Genomic DNA, 17,736 nt, shown 5'->3' with positions numbered 1-17,736 from the left:
CTCTACCAGCCAGCCTTATTACTTATTACTTCAGGAGTATTTGGTAGACTCTTAATAAAGCATGCATATGTATATTTTAAAATTTCATTTACTTATTTATTTGGTACTGGACATCAAACTCAGGGTTTTTGCACTGAGCTACATTTTTGACCCATTTTTATTTTTTAGTTTGAAATAGGGTTTTGCTAAGTCACTTAAGTTGCCCAGGCTGGGCTTGAACTTGTGATCCTTCTCACAAGTTCTTGCCTCAGCCTCCTGGTTGCTGGGGATGTAGGTATGTGCTTCCACACCTGGCTACCTTTGGGAATTTAAATGCTTCCTGCCTGCTTTGAAAAAAGAAACCTGGAGCCTGGTGCAGTGCTGCACACCTATAATCTTAGATGCTCAGAAGCAGGAGGCAGGAGGAAGGCAAGTGCCAAGCCAGCCTAGATGAATTAACAAGAACCTATCTTTAAAAAAAAAAGAGCTGGGCTGTAGCACAAGGGAAGAGCACATGAGGAAGGTCCTGGGTTTGATCCTAGCATCTGAGAAAGGAACAGAGGAAGCCTGGCACCATCTCGCAAGCTTCAAAGTTCGTAAGGCGGCTCGGGTTTTGGCCTGAGCGTGTGTGGCATACAGATGTGCACCCTAACACACTCAGCTCTTGTGTTCTCATCCTTAATTTAACTGAGCCTTACTTGAAAGCGTCTTTTTACCACTTGTCTTCCACAGGAACTAATTACCCCACAGCTGGGGTCATTCAGTTACTGACCATTAAATTCTGAAAAAAACTGCCTGTTTCTTATGGCATTTTACTCTCCCTTAATGATAATCCTGCTGGATTTCCTCTCTTATACCACTTCTCTCAGAAAAGTAGATAAAAAGCCAAATCAAACCATTATGCAGCAAACCATGGTATGCAGTTTGGGGCAGTGTTAGAGCTGGGCTGTGGGCAGTGGTGGAGCACTGGTCCAGTGTGCTGGAATGGTTCGGGGAGGAGAATATGGTCTGGTATTTGTTCATGGGCCACATGAAGAACTAGATGTCACTCGAAATATGTGTTCCTTTAAAGCTTTTTTTTATTATTTTCTGAGATATGTATGTGCCAAAAGGTGGTGCTGCACTAGACAGCAGCTGCTTCCTGTGTGGCGCACAGTGGGTCACCTTGGTGTTTGGAGTGAGATCTGTGTCAGGTTCTGAGCTGGCCATTTAGTTACTGTGAGAGCTCTGGAGCTTAGAATGCAGAGCAACGCTTGCACTGTGACTGGAGATGTCTTGGAGGCCCACTAGGGTGAACTGATGTCTGGGGTCTTGGATGCGATGGACTGTGTGCATGCCCTTGTGCCCTGGTCCCACCCTTGTCTGCCTGGGTTCTCCTCAGCTGGGCCTGGGAGTAGGCTGGCACGTGGGAGCCCTGTACTCCTGTTGGTTTTTTGCCTTTTCCAGGTTTTTTGCCCTTTCATTTGTTTGGTGGGCTGGGTGCTGTCTTCACATGTGAGAAAATGTCACACTGTTGAGGTCTGGTGGTGGTGAGGGGACTGCCTATGCCTTGGTCAGCGCGGAGCTGTGGGCCGCTGCATGTGGTCGTGGTACCTGGTGCCCTGTATCTGCTCATAGGCGCAGCCTGTTGGCTCCTCTACTTCCTGCCTGCTTAACCTTAATCTAGTAATTGGCATTTCTTTAGCAATATCCATAGGGTTAGTTGGTGCCCTAGTTAACTGAAAAACAACTGTGTCACTGTATAAAAAATAAAATGTGGAAGAGTTAGTCTGGGAAGCTGCCAACCGATCATTCAGCATATAGGAGAGTGGAACTGAGAGAACTCACCCAAGTATCAGTTCTTGGTTAAAAGGCGCTTAGGTGTGGAAGATGCGGTTGGGGCTAGATGGCTTTGTTTGCTTTTTGTTTGTTTTTTGAGACAGGGTCTCACTGTGTAGTCCAGGCTGGCCTTGAACTTGTGATCCTCCTGCCTCAGGCTCCCCACATGCTGGGATTATAGGTGAGTGTCACCATGCCTGGCTGCTTTGATTCATCTTTACTTTAATTTCTGGATTCTTCTCTCATTTGGGCTGTGCCTGTGCATCAGGATGGTGAGCTACTGTAGGGTGCAGTGTATGGAGAGAGGGAGCTCCAGAGCCAGGCAGTCTCAGTTCAGACCCCAACACTCCACTCCTGCTTGCATACCTGTTCTGTTTCTCAGTTTTCTTATATGCAGGAGAATGATGAGTTTAAACACATGGATACAAGTTTTAAATTAGTAGTTAGCGTGTGGTAAGTGGTGACAGTTTTAGCTGTGATTATTTTAAAGGAGTCTTTTTAGCAGTTTCCATCTATAAGAGAACATCGAGAGACAAGGAATAGCAATGAGCCAGTCAGAATAATTAGAAGGCTTTCACTGAGCTCGGAGGGCCCCATGGGGCCCACGTAGCAGCCTGGAGCAGTGAAGAGGCATCAGTGTAAGGTGAGCGGATTGCTGCGTAGCTGACATTGCTAACCCCAGCTAGCCAGAGTATCAGCAGTGAGGCAGAGCTCCATGGTCCTGCTATGTTTGCTTTGGGCACTGCACTAGGCCAGCAGGTGTTAGGGAGCCTTCTCATTGGCTGCAGCTGCACCCTTCCTGGCTGGAGGGTCCCTGTCTCTGCTACCCTACCCAAGATACTGGCCCCTGGGTGTGCCCACTATGCTGTCCGACTCCAGCCCTTTGTAGGGTGGAGCCCTAGTGCTGGTGCCTCCCAGTCTGTGTCAAATCTTGTCCCTCTTCCAGAGAGGCTCTACCCTCAACTTTACCAGGTGGTCCTGAAGATGCAGCTTCATCTTGGGTTTAAACCACACAAAGCCCTTCCTCCCGGAGAAGCTAGTTGTCCCTTTTGGCAGCTACCTTGCTTGGACAGCGTCTCAGCTAAGTCCCTGTTCTCTGTTAGAACTATTGTCTCTTCTTCATGGCCCTGCAGATTGGTGACGGAGCAAGCATTTACATAAATAATCTTCCTGCACTGAAATGACTGCAGAGGCAGTAGATAGAATATAGGGTTTGGCACGAGGAGCCTGGCCCTGTATTTGGGGCAGGCTGCATAGAGCAGAAACTGAATTGGCTGTGGAAGGTAAGCCGGAAGTTGAGAAATTCAGAAGGCCCAGCACTTTTAGGAGGAGGATGACAACTTAGTGATTCAGTGGGACCCGGCTCAAAATGTTTAAAAAAAAGAGCCATGGGGGTGCAAAAGCCCTGAATCTAATCCCTGATATTGCAGAAAACAAACAAGCTTCAGACAAAACCCACAGCCCACAAAAAACAACAAAAAACCCAGATAACAATAAAAAACTCACTGAGATGGAAATTATCAAAATGGATTGTGTGCAGCTGGATGCTATGGCCTGGACCTGTAATCTCAGGAGAGTGAAGCAGGAGGATCACATGTTCAAGGGCATCCTGGGCGATTTTGCAAACTTTTGTCTCAAAAACTGAAAATTACAGGAAAATGGTAGGTCTATAGCATAGCATAGAGCATGTGTATGAAAATACACATGAAATATACATGAAAATACACATGGAGACTATCTTGGTTACTTTTCTTTTTCTTTTTCTTTCTTCTTTTTTTTTTTTTTTTTTTGGTCTTTTTGAGACAGGGTCTTGCTATGCAGTTCAGGCTGGCCTTGAGTTCACTTTGTAGCCCAGGCTGATCTCCACTCACAAGGATCCTCCTGCCTCAGCCTCCGGAGTGCTGGGACTACAGGCATGAGCCACCATGCTGGCATTTGGTTACTTTTCTGTCATTGTTGTGACAAAATATCTGATGCCCAAAATTAGGGAAGAAAAGGTTTATTTATCTTACAGTTTTTGGAGGTTTCAGTACATAGTCAGCTGGCTCCAAGGCAGGCCTGGCACTGGGGCAGCACTTCAAGGCAGCAGCCAGAGCAAACCGAAGCAAACAAGCCTCTGTGAAGTCCTGGCCTCTTTTATACAGGGCCCCAGCCCTGCCCTCCTTTGCACTGGATGAGGATGTTTACCAAGTAAGAGCCCTGGCTCCCTGCTGAGTCTCTCAGTTAAACTTCTAAGCTTCTCAAGTTGACACAATGTTTTGACCATAACAGAGATCCACTATTTTGCAGGCACTAATAAAAAAAAAAAAAAAAAAAAAAAGTAGTGCTTTGTGCGAGACTGGGCTGTGCTGCCTCTTCTCTTCAGAGCCAGTAACTGTCCCCTCAGGGGTGACTGTTACCACCCCAGCCATCTATCTGCCAACCATCTCTCTCGAATGCTTTCCTGACCTGCTGGAGTGAGTACTGCAGATCGGGCTCATATCCACAAGTCGTGGCCTCACTGTCCTGAGGCTGGGTGTCCGGATCACAGGGTGGGGGCTGAACCTCTTAGGCATCCCTCTGGCTCCTGGTGGCGCTGGCTGGCTCACCAAGGCTTTGTGTGATGTTCTCCCAATGTAAGTGTGTCTTTTGTAAGATACCAGTCCTATTGGATCCAGGGCCACCCTGGTTCAATGTGGCCTCATTTGGACTAATGACATCTTACAGGGCCCAATTTCCAAATCAGGCCACCTTCTGAAGCCTTGGGGACTGGGGCTTCAGCGTGGGAAATTTGAGGGACTCCATGTGCTCATCACAGCTCTTTGCTCTTTCCACCTGGTACTGTGAACCCTCTCTCCCTGCCAGTGCCTGTGAGCAGATCTGTCTGTCATTCGTTTTGTGTCCCTTTATGGGACACTACCTTACATGTAGTGTGGAAAGTGGCTCCAGGGGAGATGTATTCAGGGTCAAGAGGTGAAGGAAATAGGGAGATGGGGCAGGGTGCACCTCACATCTTTCCCCCTGCTGCCAGTTCCAGAAGCTCTCTCCGGTTTGAGTGTTGGGTGGTTACTGCTTCTGTCCACTGCACCAGCATGTCTGATGCATGCCCGGAGGCCTCCTCCCGTGGGGCTGTAACCTGTTACTGTTCTGTTGTGCTGTCTGAGAAATGCTTTAAAGACATTTGCTGCCAGTAGGCATTTCACTCAGAGAATTTCTTTAATGGCCACCTTTTGCTTGTTTTCAGTTTTTGCTTTGAATGTTCTGGCAATAATGATACAAAAGAAAATGGTGGGTAGACTTGGAGTAAGTTACTGAATAGCAAAAGTATCTGACCAGAGGAAGATGCCAAGAAATAACTGTATCCAGAAGCTTCAGATGTGGCTCACTGGATACTTTGGAGAATGCACCTGTCCTCTGCTCTGAGATTTGGTTACACATTAGTGAAGATGGGTCATCCTGGCTCTATACACACCTTTGCTAAGAAAAACATTGCAGGGCACTCTGTTATTTCATAGCACTCTAGGCGGCAGGCATCCTTGGGGCATTAGGAATTGGATGTTAGCCCCCAGATCGCCTTTCCTCCTCAACTGCAGACACTACAAGAACGGTGGGAGGCACAGCATACCCCCTTCACCCTCATCTGGCTTCAGCAGTCAGTTGTCTTGCTCACTTTTCTTGTTGCTGAATACCCAGCACCCAAAGTTAAAGGAGAGAAGGTTTGTTGTAGCTCATGAATTGTAGAGGTTTCAGTTGATAGTTAGCTGGCTCTAAGGCAGGGTGGCATGGCAAAGGGGTGTTACCCAGGAGGATCGCCACAGTTCAAGGGCAGCCTGGGTTACATTGTGAATTCAAGGCTAGCCTGAACTGCATGATGAGACCCTATTTCAGAAAAACAGACAAAAGATCCACAATCCCAGGATCACACACCCTAGATCCAGCCACCCCCAACCGAGTTTTGGGAAGGACATTTAGATACAAACCACAACACTAGTCTTATTTCATGTGACTCTGTGTCTTAGGCAAACTTTGTGCAATGTATCATTTGGTCCATAAATATTTCTGTGTGTGCCTAATAATAGTATAAATCGAAGGCGATGATGAGTGTTTTGTTTTGTTTTGTTTCGGTCATTGTTATTGGTGATTGACTCAAGGTCCTTTGCCCTGAACTACATCTTCAACCCTTTTTAGTCAGACATTCCTAACTTAAGTCTGCACCTAGGCTGTTACTTGAACTGGTTGCTAAATGAGGAGCTGTGTGGTGTGTACACTGCCTCATTTAGAATAAAGAAAACGTCAAGGGGAACTCCCAACTTGGTGACTTCTCTTTTATTTGCATAACTCTGACACGCAGTGCTGTGGTGGGTAACAGAATGTAAATCTGCGGTGCTGCAGTGTACAGCACAACCAGCAGAAGCCACAGCACTGTATAAACCAGGGGTCCTGCACAGAACAGGACACTGAGGCTCAACAACTAACAGTTCAGAACTGTCACACACACACACACACACACACACACACACACACACACGGCCGGAAGTCTGAACACTGAGTCACAAGCCTATGCCTTGGTCATAAATCTGAACAGTTGTCACCAGGTAGGTTGTTACACAAGGAATTTATTTTGAGGCAGGATCCTGCTAAGCAGCTAAATTGCCCATGCTGAACTTGAGCTTTGAGTCCTCCTGCCTCAGCTTTCTAGAGTGTTGGGGATTATAGGTCAGCCACGTCTATGTTTTAACCGTCATCCCTTTCTGCCTCAGTATCTAGTCCTTGTCCAGATACCTCCTGTTGGGAGCAGCTTGGCACACTCTGGCTGCTGGCGCATGGAGGGCGCTGACACGTGGTGTGTCCCAAAGCTCTGCTGAGTGGGCCTGGCAGTGCAGTGGTTGGCAGAGCTGCAAGAAAGAAACTGGGGCAGGATGAGCTCCATGGTTTTCTCTTTATGTTGAGACCATTGCCTCTGTGTCCACCCAAGAAGAAAGAAGCCATGGGTGTTCAGTGCTTAAGTCAAGGATGTTAAAGATACATATTTTTTAAGATTTGACACTGAGGATTTAATACCAATGGGGACCAGGGTTGTAAAAAATGGGGAGGAACCATTAACACCTTTGTTTTATAATTCCAACTCTTTCCTACATTATCTTAGTTAGGCTGTTTGCATCAGTGTTGACATTTTCTTCTGCCTCTGAGAGCTTCTTTAAGATTTGGATGACCTTCATCCCATCAAACTCCAGACAGAAATTCTGATTCCTGTCCCTGATTCCCAAGTCCTAGCTCTGTTATGGCCACAGGTGTGTGCATCTGAGCTGGGTGCCTTGCCTGAGACTTGCTGTCAGCTCTCCAGCTCGGGCCCCTAAGTCCATTTTCCCAAGGGCTCTGGTTCATGGGGCTCTCTTGGATTTTTGCCCTGTGGCTTTTTCAGAATTTGGAAATAGCAGCACCTTGGTCAGGTGGGATCCAACCTTGTTCTTTGGTTTGAGCAGTTAAGAATGCCTCCAGCTAGTTGAAATCCATGCCTGCAGATGCAGTCGAGGTAAGAATTCCTATCATTTCTGCTGGAAGTAGATGGAACTCCTCAGGTAACACAGCTCAGGGACTTGCTCCCCTCACGCTCACCCGCCAGGGTCTGCAAAGGGTCTCCCACCTATTAAAGATAAAATTTAGACTTCCAGGAGAACATGGCGATAGATAACAGCAGCTATGGAGGCTCTCTGAGAAAGCCAGTTTAGAATCTAGGAATGGTGTGGTGTGAGGAGTCCTAAGCAAGGGGAGATATACCCTGCCAACCCAGGAACGAACTAAGCTGAGAGAAACCAACTGGAAATGCAATCCCGGTGCTATAACCAGAACAGTAAAATCTCAGAGCTGAAGCTGGAACCCGCACCTCTGGAAGCCGCGATTTCAATTTCCTGTTGCTGCTGCTGCTGCTGCGTCTGAATCAGCACAGCAGGGACAGAGAGGTGAAACCTCTAAGAGCAGGAATCGGCGAACAGAGTTGAGAGCAGGACTGGCGGGGAGCCCTGCATCGACCTGTGGTGAGTGAGAGGAATGGGGACCCTTCCATAGACTGGGAGGCTTCAACAGAGGACATTCTAGGACCGGGCAGACTAGCTGGAACAGGACACTGCAGTGACTTTAGTCACATATTCCCCTCTCAAGTGGGATTGGTGGGGAGCCCTGACCTGGGTGACGCCATGGACTAAGACCCAGTAGACTAGCCCAAACCAAGTCCCAGCGCCTGGTGGTGTACCCTAGCAGTGAAGCCTTCAGTAGGTTGACTGACCTGGAGGAGCAGGCCCAGCAGATGCTGCCCAGGTCTGTGTCTCCCTAGTATACTGCAGTGGGTGGGAACACCTAGCCAGCACAATTCAAACAAACTGTAACAGACAAAGAAAGAAACTGGGCCTCCTATATACGCTTCTATGGAAGGAACAAAAAGTATGGAAAGAGGGAGCAACAAGAAAGGGTCCTCAGTCCCCAATCCTGAGAACACTGATCCAGGAAAGGTAAATGCAAAGGAGAATGAGGACAGAAAACATGCAATATCAGACACGGCACCAATAGACATAAAGCGATATTTCTGGAGCCTCATAGACGAGTTCAAAAGTGAAGTATTTAATGACCTAAAGCAAGATATAAGTAGAATAGTTAGAGAAATGCTAAGCACTGCCCACGAAAAAACAGATGGTGGAATGAAAGAACAGAAAAAAAGGGGAGAATTGTTTGATGGAGAAAATAGAGAAAACATAGAATACGTGAAGCAGGTTCAAAGAGATTACCAGAAAACTAAAAACTGTATTGAAAGCTGGCATAACAGCTTGAAAGAAACTAAGGATAGATTATCTGACCTGGAGGACAGATTTTTTTTTTGTCTTTTTCCTTTTTATCAGTACCAAGGATCAAACTCACGACCACCTGCTTGCAAGGCAGGTGCTTATGCCGCTGAGCTAAATCCCCAGCCCCTGGAGGACAGATTTGTAATGTGGAGGCATGAAATGAAAAACTTCTTAAAAATAACAAGAAAACAAACATAATAATACAAAGGCTTGAAGATGATAAGAGGATCTATAACTTAAGAATTAAGAACGTAAAAGAAGAAGTAGGGACACAAACAAATGAACTACAAAGGCTATTCACAGAAATAATCCAGGAGAATTTCCCTAATTTAGCAAAAGGTAAAGATACTCAGATGTATGAGGCATACAGGACCCCAGCTACCTACAACCCAAACAGAACAACACCCAGGCATATAATAATCAAAATTCCAGAAATCCAATATAAGAACAGAATATTAAAAGCCATCAGAGACAAGAAACAGATCACTTACAAGGGAACACCCATCAGAATTACAGCAGACTTCTCAGCACAAACCATCAAATCATGAAGAGCGTGGGGGGAAGTAATTCAAGCTTTGAAAGATAATAACCTCCAGCCAAGATTGATATATCCTGCACAACTGTCCCTAGAAATTGATGGCAAAACAAGGTGCTTCCAGGATAAAGAGGAACTAGGGGAATTTGCAGTCACCAATTCAACTCTACAGAGAATACTGCAGGACATTCTAAAAAAGGAAAATACCAAGATTCCAGAAACAGTGGCAGAGAGGCCATAATGAATGGAGCAGAAAGGAAAATAAAGACAAACTGACAACAAATAACAGAAAAAGAGCTCAACAGAAATGAGGCAGAGAAGATTGGATGATAGGAACAGCTATTTTGGAGAAAACAAGGCATCATAATAGCTAGTGCTGACTTAATATCATCTTGTTTTGAAGTCCCATCAAGCTTTTATTCTTCTGTCTCCATCGGTCTTAACATGTTGTATCTTACTGGATTTTATCATATGTGATAACATAAAACTTTTATAGACAAGGAGGTTATACAGAAACCATTGTTCATTTTCTGATAGTTGGTTCTAAATACCCTGTAATACTGTCATTCTCTTGAATGGCTTTACGTTGTCTTGATATGTTTGATGCTGCAGTATACAAAGTTATACTTAAGATTTCAAGGTAAGAGACACTATGGTAACTACTTTTATGTCAGGATATCTTGTGAAACACTATTTTGCTTAAATGGTTATGTTTTGACCTGTGCTGTTGTGTTGTTATGTCCTCTTTTATCTCAATTTCCTTTTTTTATTATTTACTTTTTTATTTTTATCTTTGTAATTAAGTGAAAAATAAAAAAATAGCAAAGATATATTATAGTAACCCACTTTGATTTCCTATTAACTTGATTTGAAACCCTGTATTGCTCTCACCATCTTGTTTTGACTGATTTTCCTCTATTCTGTCTTGCTTGATACTACCAAGTTCAAGAGTATAGGCAATTCGGCCTCCAAGTTGAGCTGTAAAAAAAAAAAAAAAAAAAGAGTATAGGCAACAACTGTGAAGACAGTACGATTCATTATGACGCCCATTCTGGTTTGACTATTATCTTCTTTTGAAGTCCTGTAATGTCTCCAGTATTTAGATTTTACTGGTTTTGTTCTTTACTGTTTTGTTCAGTTTTATTATAACTGATGATATAGGCAATTCTTTTTAAGATAGTAAGAGGTATTATGGTAACCAATGTCGATCACTTTGTATTTTGTTTTTACGGTATATATTATGTCCATCCTTTTGGTTTGACTGACTCTGTTTTGTTACATCACATTTAGTTTTATTCTCTTCAAAAAAAGTAAGAGGAACTATGAGAGTAATAAAACCTAAAATGTGTAATTGTCATTAGTAATTGTACAAAAGAGAGGAAAAGAAAGTGCTCTAAAGGATATAACTGCATGTATATTTAAGTGTATAAGATAGATAACCATATTACTGAGTTTTGTTGGATCCTTGAACAGAACTGTTTGCAGTCTCACTGTGTCCACTTTGTATGCTTTAATTTTGTAACTTGAACAGCTATTTCTAAGATGATAATATGTAATCTGTTAGTGATTTCCTACTGTTTGTTTTTTTCTGAGATTCTGTATAACTTGTGCCCTTTTTCTGTTTTTGTTTTCTCCTTAAATAAAATTTAAAAAAGAGATAAAATTTACGATCACAATATAGACTTCAGTGCGTGAGCAAGACACATTTTAGTGGTCTAAATAATAGGTTCTCATGCTTTAAGTAAACCAAGTTGAGCCCCTTGGATTTGCTGACCTTTGAATTGAGAAAATGAACTGCACTGTCATTTTCTGGAGTTGCTTAGCAGTTGTACTTTAGTTTTCTCCGTGGCAGCATCGTGCTGTGGACACATTGAAACCGTGCTCATGGAAATCTGTCGGTGCTGTGTGTGATGCTGACATTCCCCAGCATTCCTGGGGTGCTTTGTTTCAGCAGGACTTGAACTGACTATTTTGCATCCTTAAGTGAGTTTTCCTTACTTCTTCCAGGGTTAAGGAATCGGCTTTAAACAACTTCCTTTTACATGGTTATTATTTTAATACAGTTGCAGGTAAAGATGAGCACAAATTACCAGTCAGCTTCAGGGCTTTTATTCAGTTTTATTTTGGCTGTTGACCACAGTGTTTGAAGTTAGCAGGATCCTCTGAAACTTGTGCTCTTCGCATTCACTGATTTATACTAAAGTCGGGGCCTCTGTCCATCCCTCTCACAGTTCTAACCTTGACCTCCCACATCTGAACCGCTTCCCACAGTTGGAAAAAACTTTGATTCTCCCGTTTTTGCCTCTTAGGATGCAGTGGCAGAGAGGAAAGCTGAAACCACCTCCTCAGGAGGATCCCAGGTGTGAGCCCAGCCTGGGCATCTTGCTGAGACCCTGCCTGGAAGTTAGAAAGTAAAAACAATTTTTAAAAGGGCTATGGATGTTGCTGAATGTGAAGGCCCTGGGCTCAACCTCTGTACTGCCACCAGTGCAAAACGAAGCCAAAAAAGAAGCCACCTTCTTTCCTATAGCAAGTGCTTAATGGTCCTAAGCACTGGGAGACGCTGCTGCTGCAGAGAGTTTCTGTGCAGTGCTGTGTAGAACCCACAGCTGTGACAAGGGTCCTCTCGTGCCCCTGAGTGGTTGGTCCCCTTGTGGAGTGAGTACTGAATAAAGGGAAATCCAGAGTCCAGCCCACACTGGACAGGCTTTGCTGACCAGAGGTCCCTAAGCCCTGAAGTTACTGGAAGAATGAGATGTTCTCATGCTTCGAAGAAGTGAAGTTGAATTTGGCACACCCCTGTAATTCCAACATTTTGGGAGGCTGAGGCAGGAGGGTCACAAGTCAAGCCCAGTCTTGGCAACTTTGCAATTTACCAAGACCCTTTCATGAAATATAAAATAAATAAAGGGCTGGAAGTGTAGCTTAATTCAAAAACTCTGGGCTCAATCCTCAGTCCCACACTGGATTTCAGTATTTATATTGCAGTCATTCATTTATTGTTGGACATTAAAATTATTTTTTAAAATTTATTTTAAGTTACTTTAAGTTAGTCTAAACAATGTTTCCAGTAAGTTTTGTTTTGCATCTATACTCCAGTCCCTTTTAAAGCATTGGGTGAAATAACTTAAGACTAAATGTAAAGTTTTCCTAGAGTCTTCCTTTGTTTTTGTGATGCTAGGGATTGAATCCTGGGCCTCACACATTTGAGGAAAATACTGAACCCTTGAGCTGCACCCCTACCTCCACCCCACCCCCACAAGTTTTCTGTTGTAACACACTCTTAAAACTGAGTTTTGCCTGTCATTCCAGCTACTCGAGAGGCTGAAGTAGGAGGATGACAAGTGAGAGGCTGGCCTGGGCAGTTTAGCAAGATCCTATCTCAGAAATCAAAGGGCTGGGGATGTAGCTCAGCTCCTGGGTTCAGTTCCTAGTATTCAAAAAACAAAACTAAAAACTTAACCTCTTTAATTGGGCCCATAGAATGCATATTTTGATTTTGAGTTTGTGGACTTGCTAACTGAAAGAGTAGAGCCTAGGTAGTCTGGTTGGCAGTATGGTGTGCAGACTTACCTGGTTCATATGCCAGTGTGCTGCTGAGGAAAGCAGTTTGTGCCTTGTCTTGAACTCACTGGCTTTTAACGATTCTTCTTTCATTCTTCTCTGGTGCCAGGAAGCAGTGACAGTTGCCTCCAAAATCACTGTGCATTTGTGTGTGTCCCCTGTTGAATTGCATGACTTTCTTCACTGTGGATCATGTCAGATATCCTTTTTGCCCAGCACAAAATGACAAAATGACTGGATGTTATAGATGCTCAGTAAACATTGCATATATATATATATATATATATATATATATATATATATATATTGCTGAAGCTGTCATAGAAACAGATTAGAAACTGAACTCTTACACGATAGGTAGAGAGATTCTTATGTAAGTAGAGGGCATATACTTAGGGAGCTAGCAGCTAAAGGTGAACCATAATGTTACTACATTTGAATGTCATTTCACGGGAATGGTTGGGGTTAGAAAAAAATCAAAATAAGTAGCTGTGTTACAGACTGCTGGTCAGTTTTCCCATCTCTAGAACGTGATACCCAACCAAGCCCATAGCTTAAATGGGGAGGAGTTTATTTGGCTCATGGTGTCCGAGGGTTCAGTCCATAATGGCTGCTCCAAGGCAGAAACATCATGGTGGAATGAAACAGCAGAGCAAGGCTGCTTACCTCTTGGCAGCTGGGAAGCAGAGTAGGGAACAGCCAGAGAGGAGGGGCCAGGGACCAGATACAAATCCCAATGCCACACCTGTACAACCGGCCCCACACACCCAGAACTGTGCTCTACCAGTCCCCTGGGCAGCTCCCAAACCCAGTCAAGTTCGCATTCTACCCAAATGGCCAAACTTCTAAATTTGGGCCACCTTGGCGTCGTTTTAGGTTATTCACAAATTGGGAGCACATTGACATTTCTGGTAGTAACTGCTACTTGTTCTCTGACCCAGAAAGGTGACGTTAATGAGGAGTGTTTTCCATAGTTGTGAATGCAGATGTGTGAGCAGCTTCCGTTCTACTCATCTGTTTAGGTGATCCTTTGCCGGATTACTGCTGGTACCTCTTTAGAAAAATACCACTTTTTCAGGTAACATTTCTCAAAATGAGGGTATGGTTGAGGCCCTGGGTTCCAGCCTTAGCTCCTAGAAAGGAAAGGAAGAAGAAAACAAAGAGAGAGGAAGAACTCAGATATTCTTCAGAAATGATCCTGTGGGGTAAATTCGAGTGCAGGTTACTCAAGAGCTTCATGTCTAGCTCTGCATGGGTGTTGGTGGACAGCATAGCTTTGTTAGATGGCTCCGCCTTTGTCTGCTGTGAAACAGTGGCCAGGACGTTTGTCAGCGGAGAGTCAGCTGTGCCTCTGGATCCACAAAGAAGCCTCCCATTGTTAGTGCGTCTCTCTGCATGTGGAAGGCTGCGTTTGCGTGGCTGATGTGCTCATGACAGAATGCTACTGAGCATTGATTCACACACAGTGTTTTCTTTTGTTTTGATTCTGTAGGAATCTAGAAAGGTTGTGCCATGAATGGTGACACTCGGGCTGCCGTGGTGACCTCACCACCCCCAACCACAGCTCCTCACAAGGAGAGGTACTTCGACAGAGTGGATGAGAACAACCCAGAGTACTTGCGGGAGAGGAACATGGCGCCTGATCTTCGCCAGGATTTCAATATGATGGAGCAGAAGAAGAGGGTGTCCATGATTCTGCAGAGTCCTGTAAGAGAAGCATGTCTGGAACAACGTGGGCTCCCCGCTCCTGCCGTCTCATTCCCTGGGCTCTGTTGTATGAGTGGTGGCATCAGTCCGTCTTCACACAGGAAATGGGCGCCTTGTGAGCGTGTGGTGTTGGCTGGAAGAGTTGAGTTTACCTCGTGTTGTCAGGCAGGCAGAGCGCTTCACTGTCATAAAGCCAAGGAGGCATTGGTTTCTCCTTTTCATTGTTGTGTTTCTTCATGGGTCTTTTATTTATTGGAACACCTCAAAAATAACTGTTTCCTCCAGGATGCAGTCAAGGATCTCTAATCCAAAAATCTGAAATATGAAGTATTTTGAACATCATGCCAATCAGAAGGTTTTAAATTTCAGAGCATTTCAGATTTTTGGATTAGGAATACATAACCAGTAAAGTCTGTGCAAAATATTTCAAGTTCTGAAAAACTCCCAGATCTGAATCACTTATGATCTCCAGCATTTCAGATAATGGCCACTCAGCCTGGACCTAGCTGGGCACAGAGTAGGTTAATGGTGTGAAATTCTCCACTGCCAGCATTTGAGCCTGTCACAGGCATTCGAGTATGTATGGGCTGCATCTGCAGGGCACGTGGGACCGTTGTCATGGTGACCTCGTGTTGGTGCTGCTGCCCGCGTGTGTATGTGTGTTCTGTCTAAATGTGCTCTTGCTTTATCCTCTCAGTACTTTGAGGAAACACAGATTGTGTCTTCTCTACTATGAGGACATACGGGTTAAAACTAAGGATTCAGCAGTTAATAAGAGTACAAGGCCTGTAATGAATAGCTTTGGTTGAGTTGTTATTAAGGTGTGGTTTACATATGATCCAGTACTCTGATTTTTGTATATAGCTTGAAAAGGTTTTTTTTGTTTTTTGTTTTTTTTCCCCATGTTGAAGATCTAATCTAGGGCCTTGTATGTATATGCTACCAGTGAACTACATCCTCAGCCCTTTTATTTAACTCCCATTTTTATCTTGAGACGAAGCCTCACTAAGTTGCCCAGGCTAACCTTGAACTTGTGATCCTCCTGCCTCAGCCTCCTGAGTAACTGGGATTAGAGGCGTATGCCACCACACCTGGCACCTGATGAGTTTTGACGTTTGTAGGGCATGTGTGTAATCACCCAGATCAGGCCTCAGGCTTGACTTTCCTGCTGAAGGTGAACCAGAAGAGCAAGCAGAAGTGCGGTGCTGACAGCGGCAGGGTGCTCAGGCTGAGGAGAACTATGGTCTCTCTGGGAGGAAGATTGAACCCCCGCCTGTCAGGAAGGGGCTGGCCACACAGGGACCCTTTTCCAGGCCCTGCAGCCAGCAGGTAGTGGTCAGCAGCTGCTGCCTGCACAGGCTGTTTGTTGCCTGTATGGTCTGTTGCCCTTGTACCTGACGGCAGGTGTGGTCTCAGCGCTCCCTGTTGTGGTGTGGAGGTGCCCGGCCCACCCTCACGTGTGGGTACAGTGCACATGTGGCTGTGTGCTTCCTCCCGCGAGGGTGGACTCAGGCTGTCCGGGGCAGCATCCTGTAGGGTCTTTGCAGCCCCAGGCTAGAAACCAGTTAAGTGTGAGATGGGCAAGGCCTCAAGTACTTGTAGTTGGATATAGATGCTCACCCGTGAGCTCATGGTTTTGTGTTCCTGTCATGTACTCGGCAGATACTTCTTTATAGAACATGTGAAATATTAATATAGCTTGGGAAAACTACAAAATGTCTATCGTTATCTATTAGTATCTGTGATTACAACGGTGACTTTGTATTACGGTCACCACCAATCCAGTGGGACCTTTTTGACTAAGCCAGGATTGATAAAGAATGTGTACACTTGGTACACAGATACATTTCCAAAGTATTTTGAAGAAAATACTGGAAATTGCAAAGTGGCATCAGAAATTACTAATGGTTTTGTCACTTAGATGATTATAATTAACATTTCAATGTGTTTATATTTACTGTTTATGTATTTACTCTTACAGAAACTATTTATAGTGTTTTATGACACTTCAAAAATCTATCAAGAGCAGTTTTTATGGCATTTCATTTTTTCTAGCTTTTCAAGTTGAGTGCACAGGATTCCCAGTGTGCCACATCGGTCCCCTGTTGTTTGAAGTGCAGGCTGTTTTCCTCTTTGGTCAGAGATGCTGAAATGAATGTTCATTCCTATGAGTATATTGTTGAGCATATCCCTCCTGATTATTTCCTTAAAATAGATTCCTAGGAACAGAATTTCAATTCAAACTTTAAAGCTTTTAATTTTACTACATAATTTAGCAGGAAAGAATGTGTCAGTTTATATTTCCAGTTGTAATGGATGAACAGATCTGTTTGCTATTCCAGCACAAAATAAAAAGTTGGTTTATGTGATAGCTACCCCCACCCCAACAAGAGGGAAATGGCAGTACACTGTTTTGATGTGCATTTTATTAGGCTTTCTGTGAAGAATTGGAATCAATGATACAAGAACAGTTCAAGAAGGGGAAGAACCCCACAGGCCTGTTGGCGTTACAGCAGATCGCTGACTTCATGACGGCAAATGTGCCCAGCGTCTACCCGGCAGCTCCGCAGGGCGGGATGGCGGCCTTAAACATGAGTGAGTAGCCTTTGACCTCCACATGTGCCAGGGAGCAGCCTGTGGCTTTCTGCTCTGAAGGGTCCAGATTTGGGGCTGTGCAGTGCATGGTGCTGAGTGTTTGAAAATAACTGTACTTCAGTCAGTCTTAGAGCAAAGTAGGCTGTAACCCTGAAGCATCCTGACTGTAGAGGGGCACTGTTCTCGCAAACCGGTGAGTCTGTTGTTCCCAAGGTACAGGAATCTATGTGGTTTCTGAGGCCCTTGTGAGTTAGAATAACTAATTGGAAACAGTGCTTACGTGGAGAACATCAGTTTGGCTGAATCATGTCAGTCACACGAGTACTTCTTACTCGCCAACAGTTCTTAGCTACTTTTCCTTATGTCTGCTTGCACATTGAGGAGAGGCAGACAAATTCCCGAAGTAGCCAGCGGAGAGAGGCCAGATGGGTGGATGTAAGTGAAGGCCAGTTGGCTGTGTTGGGCAGAGCTAGCTCTGCCCTGGCTAGTGACTATGTGACAAAGTTATCATCACAGGACAGTGAGGGCACATCCAGCCCTGTAAGGCATCCTGCTCAGATCTGACTGGGCACCATGGGCTCTGGCTTCTGTGCGCTCAGCTGGTGTCTGCCCTGGGGTTTGCTTAGAAGTTGATTGACATGCACAGATGTGATGTCATTTGATGTCTTCTTAAAGGCCCATCTTTTGCTTTAATAAAACACTTTTAACTTTTCATTTCTAATA

The 17,736-nt window shown here is 44.6% G+C and overlaps 1 protein-coding gene across 14 annotated transcripts in view; it reads left to right on the top strand.

The window, feature by feature from the left end:
* The window catches only part of Add1 (adducin 1), a 69,925-nt gene that overhangs the window by 27,373 nt on the left and 24,816 nt on the right, over window positions 1–17,736 (top strand). For all 14 annotated transcript variants that reach the window (XM_023566949.2, XM_023566946.2, XM_063230373.1 and 11 more), the window contains exons 2-3: window positions 14,204–14,418; window positions 16,851–17,013. In XM_023566949.2, the coding sequence (XP_023422717.1) occupies window positions 14,224–14,418; window positions 16,851–17,013 (358 nt within the window). In that variant the 5' untranslated portion in view covers window positions 14,204–14,223. The remainder of the gene's footprint in view (window positions 1–14,203; window positions 14,419–16,850; window positions 17,014–17,736) is intronic.

The sequence above is a fragment of the Cavia porcellus genome, unplaced genomic scaffold, assembly GCF_034190915.1.
Source record: "Cavia porcellus strain 051 isolate PalLab524CR breed Dunkin Hartley unplaced genomic scaffold, mCavPor4.1 scaffold_18, whole genome shotgun sequence".
Taxonomy (NCBI): Eukaryota; Metazoa; Chordata; class Mammalia; order Rodentia; family Caviidae; genus Cavia; species Cavia porcellus.
This window is presented reverse-complemented; position numbering and strand designations above follow the sequence as displayed.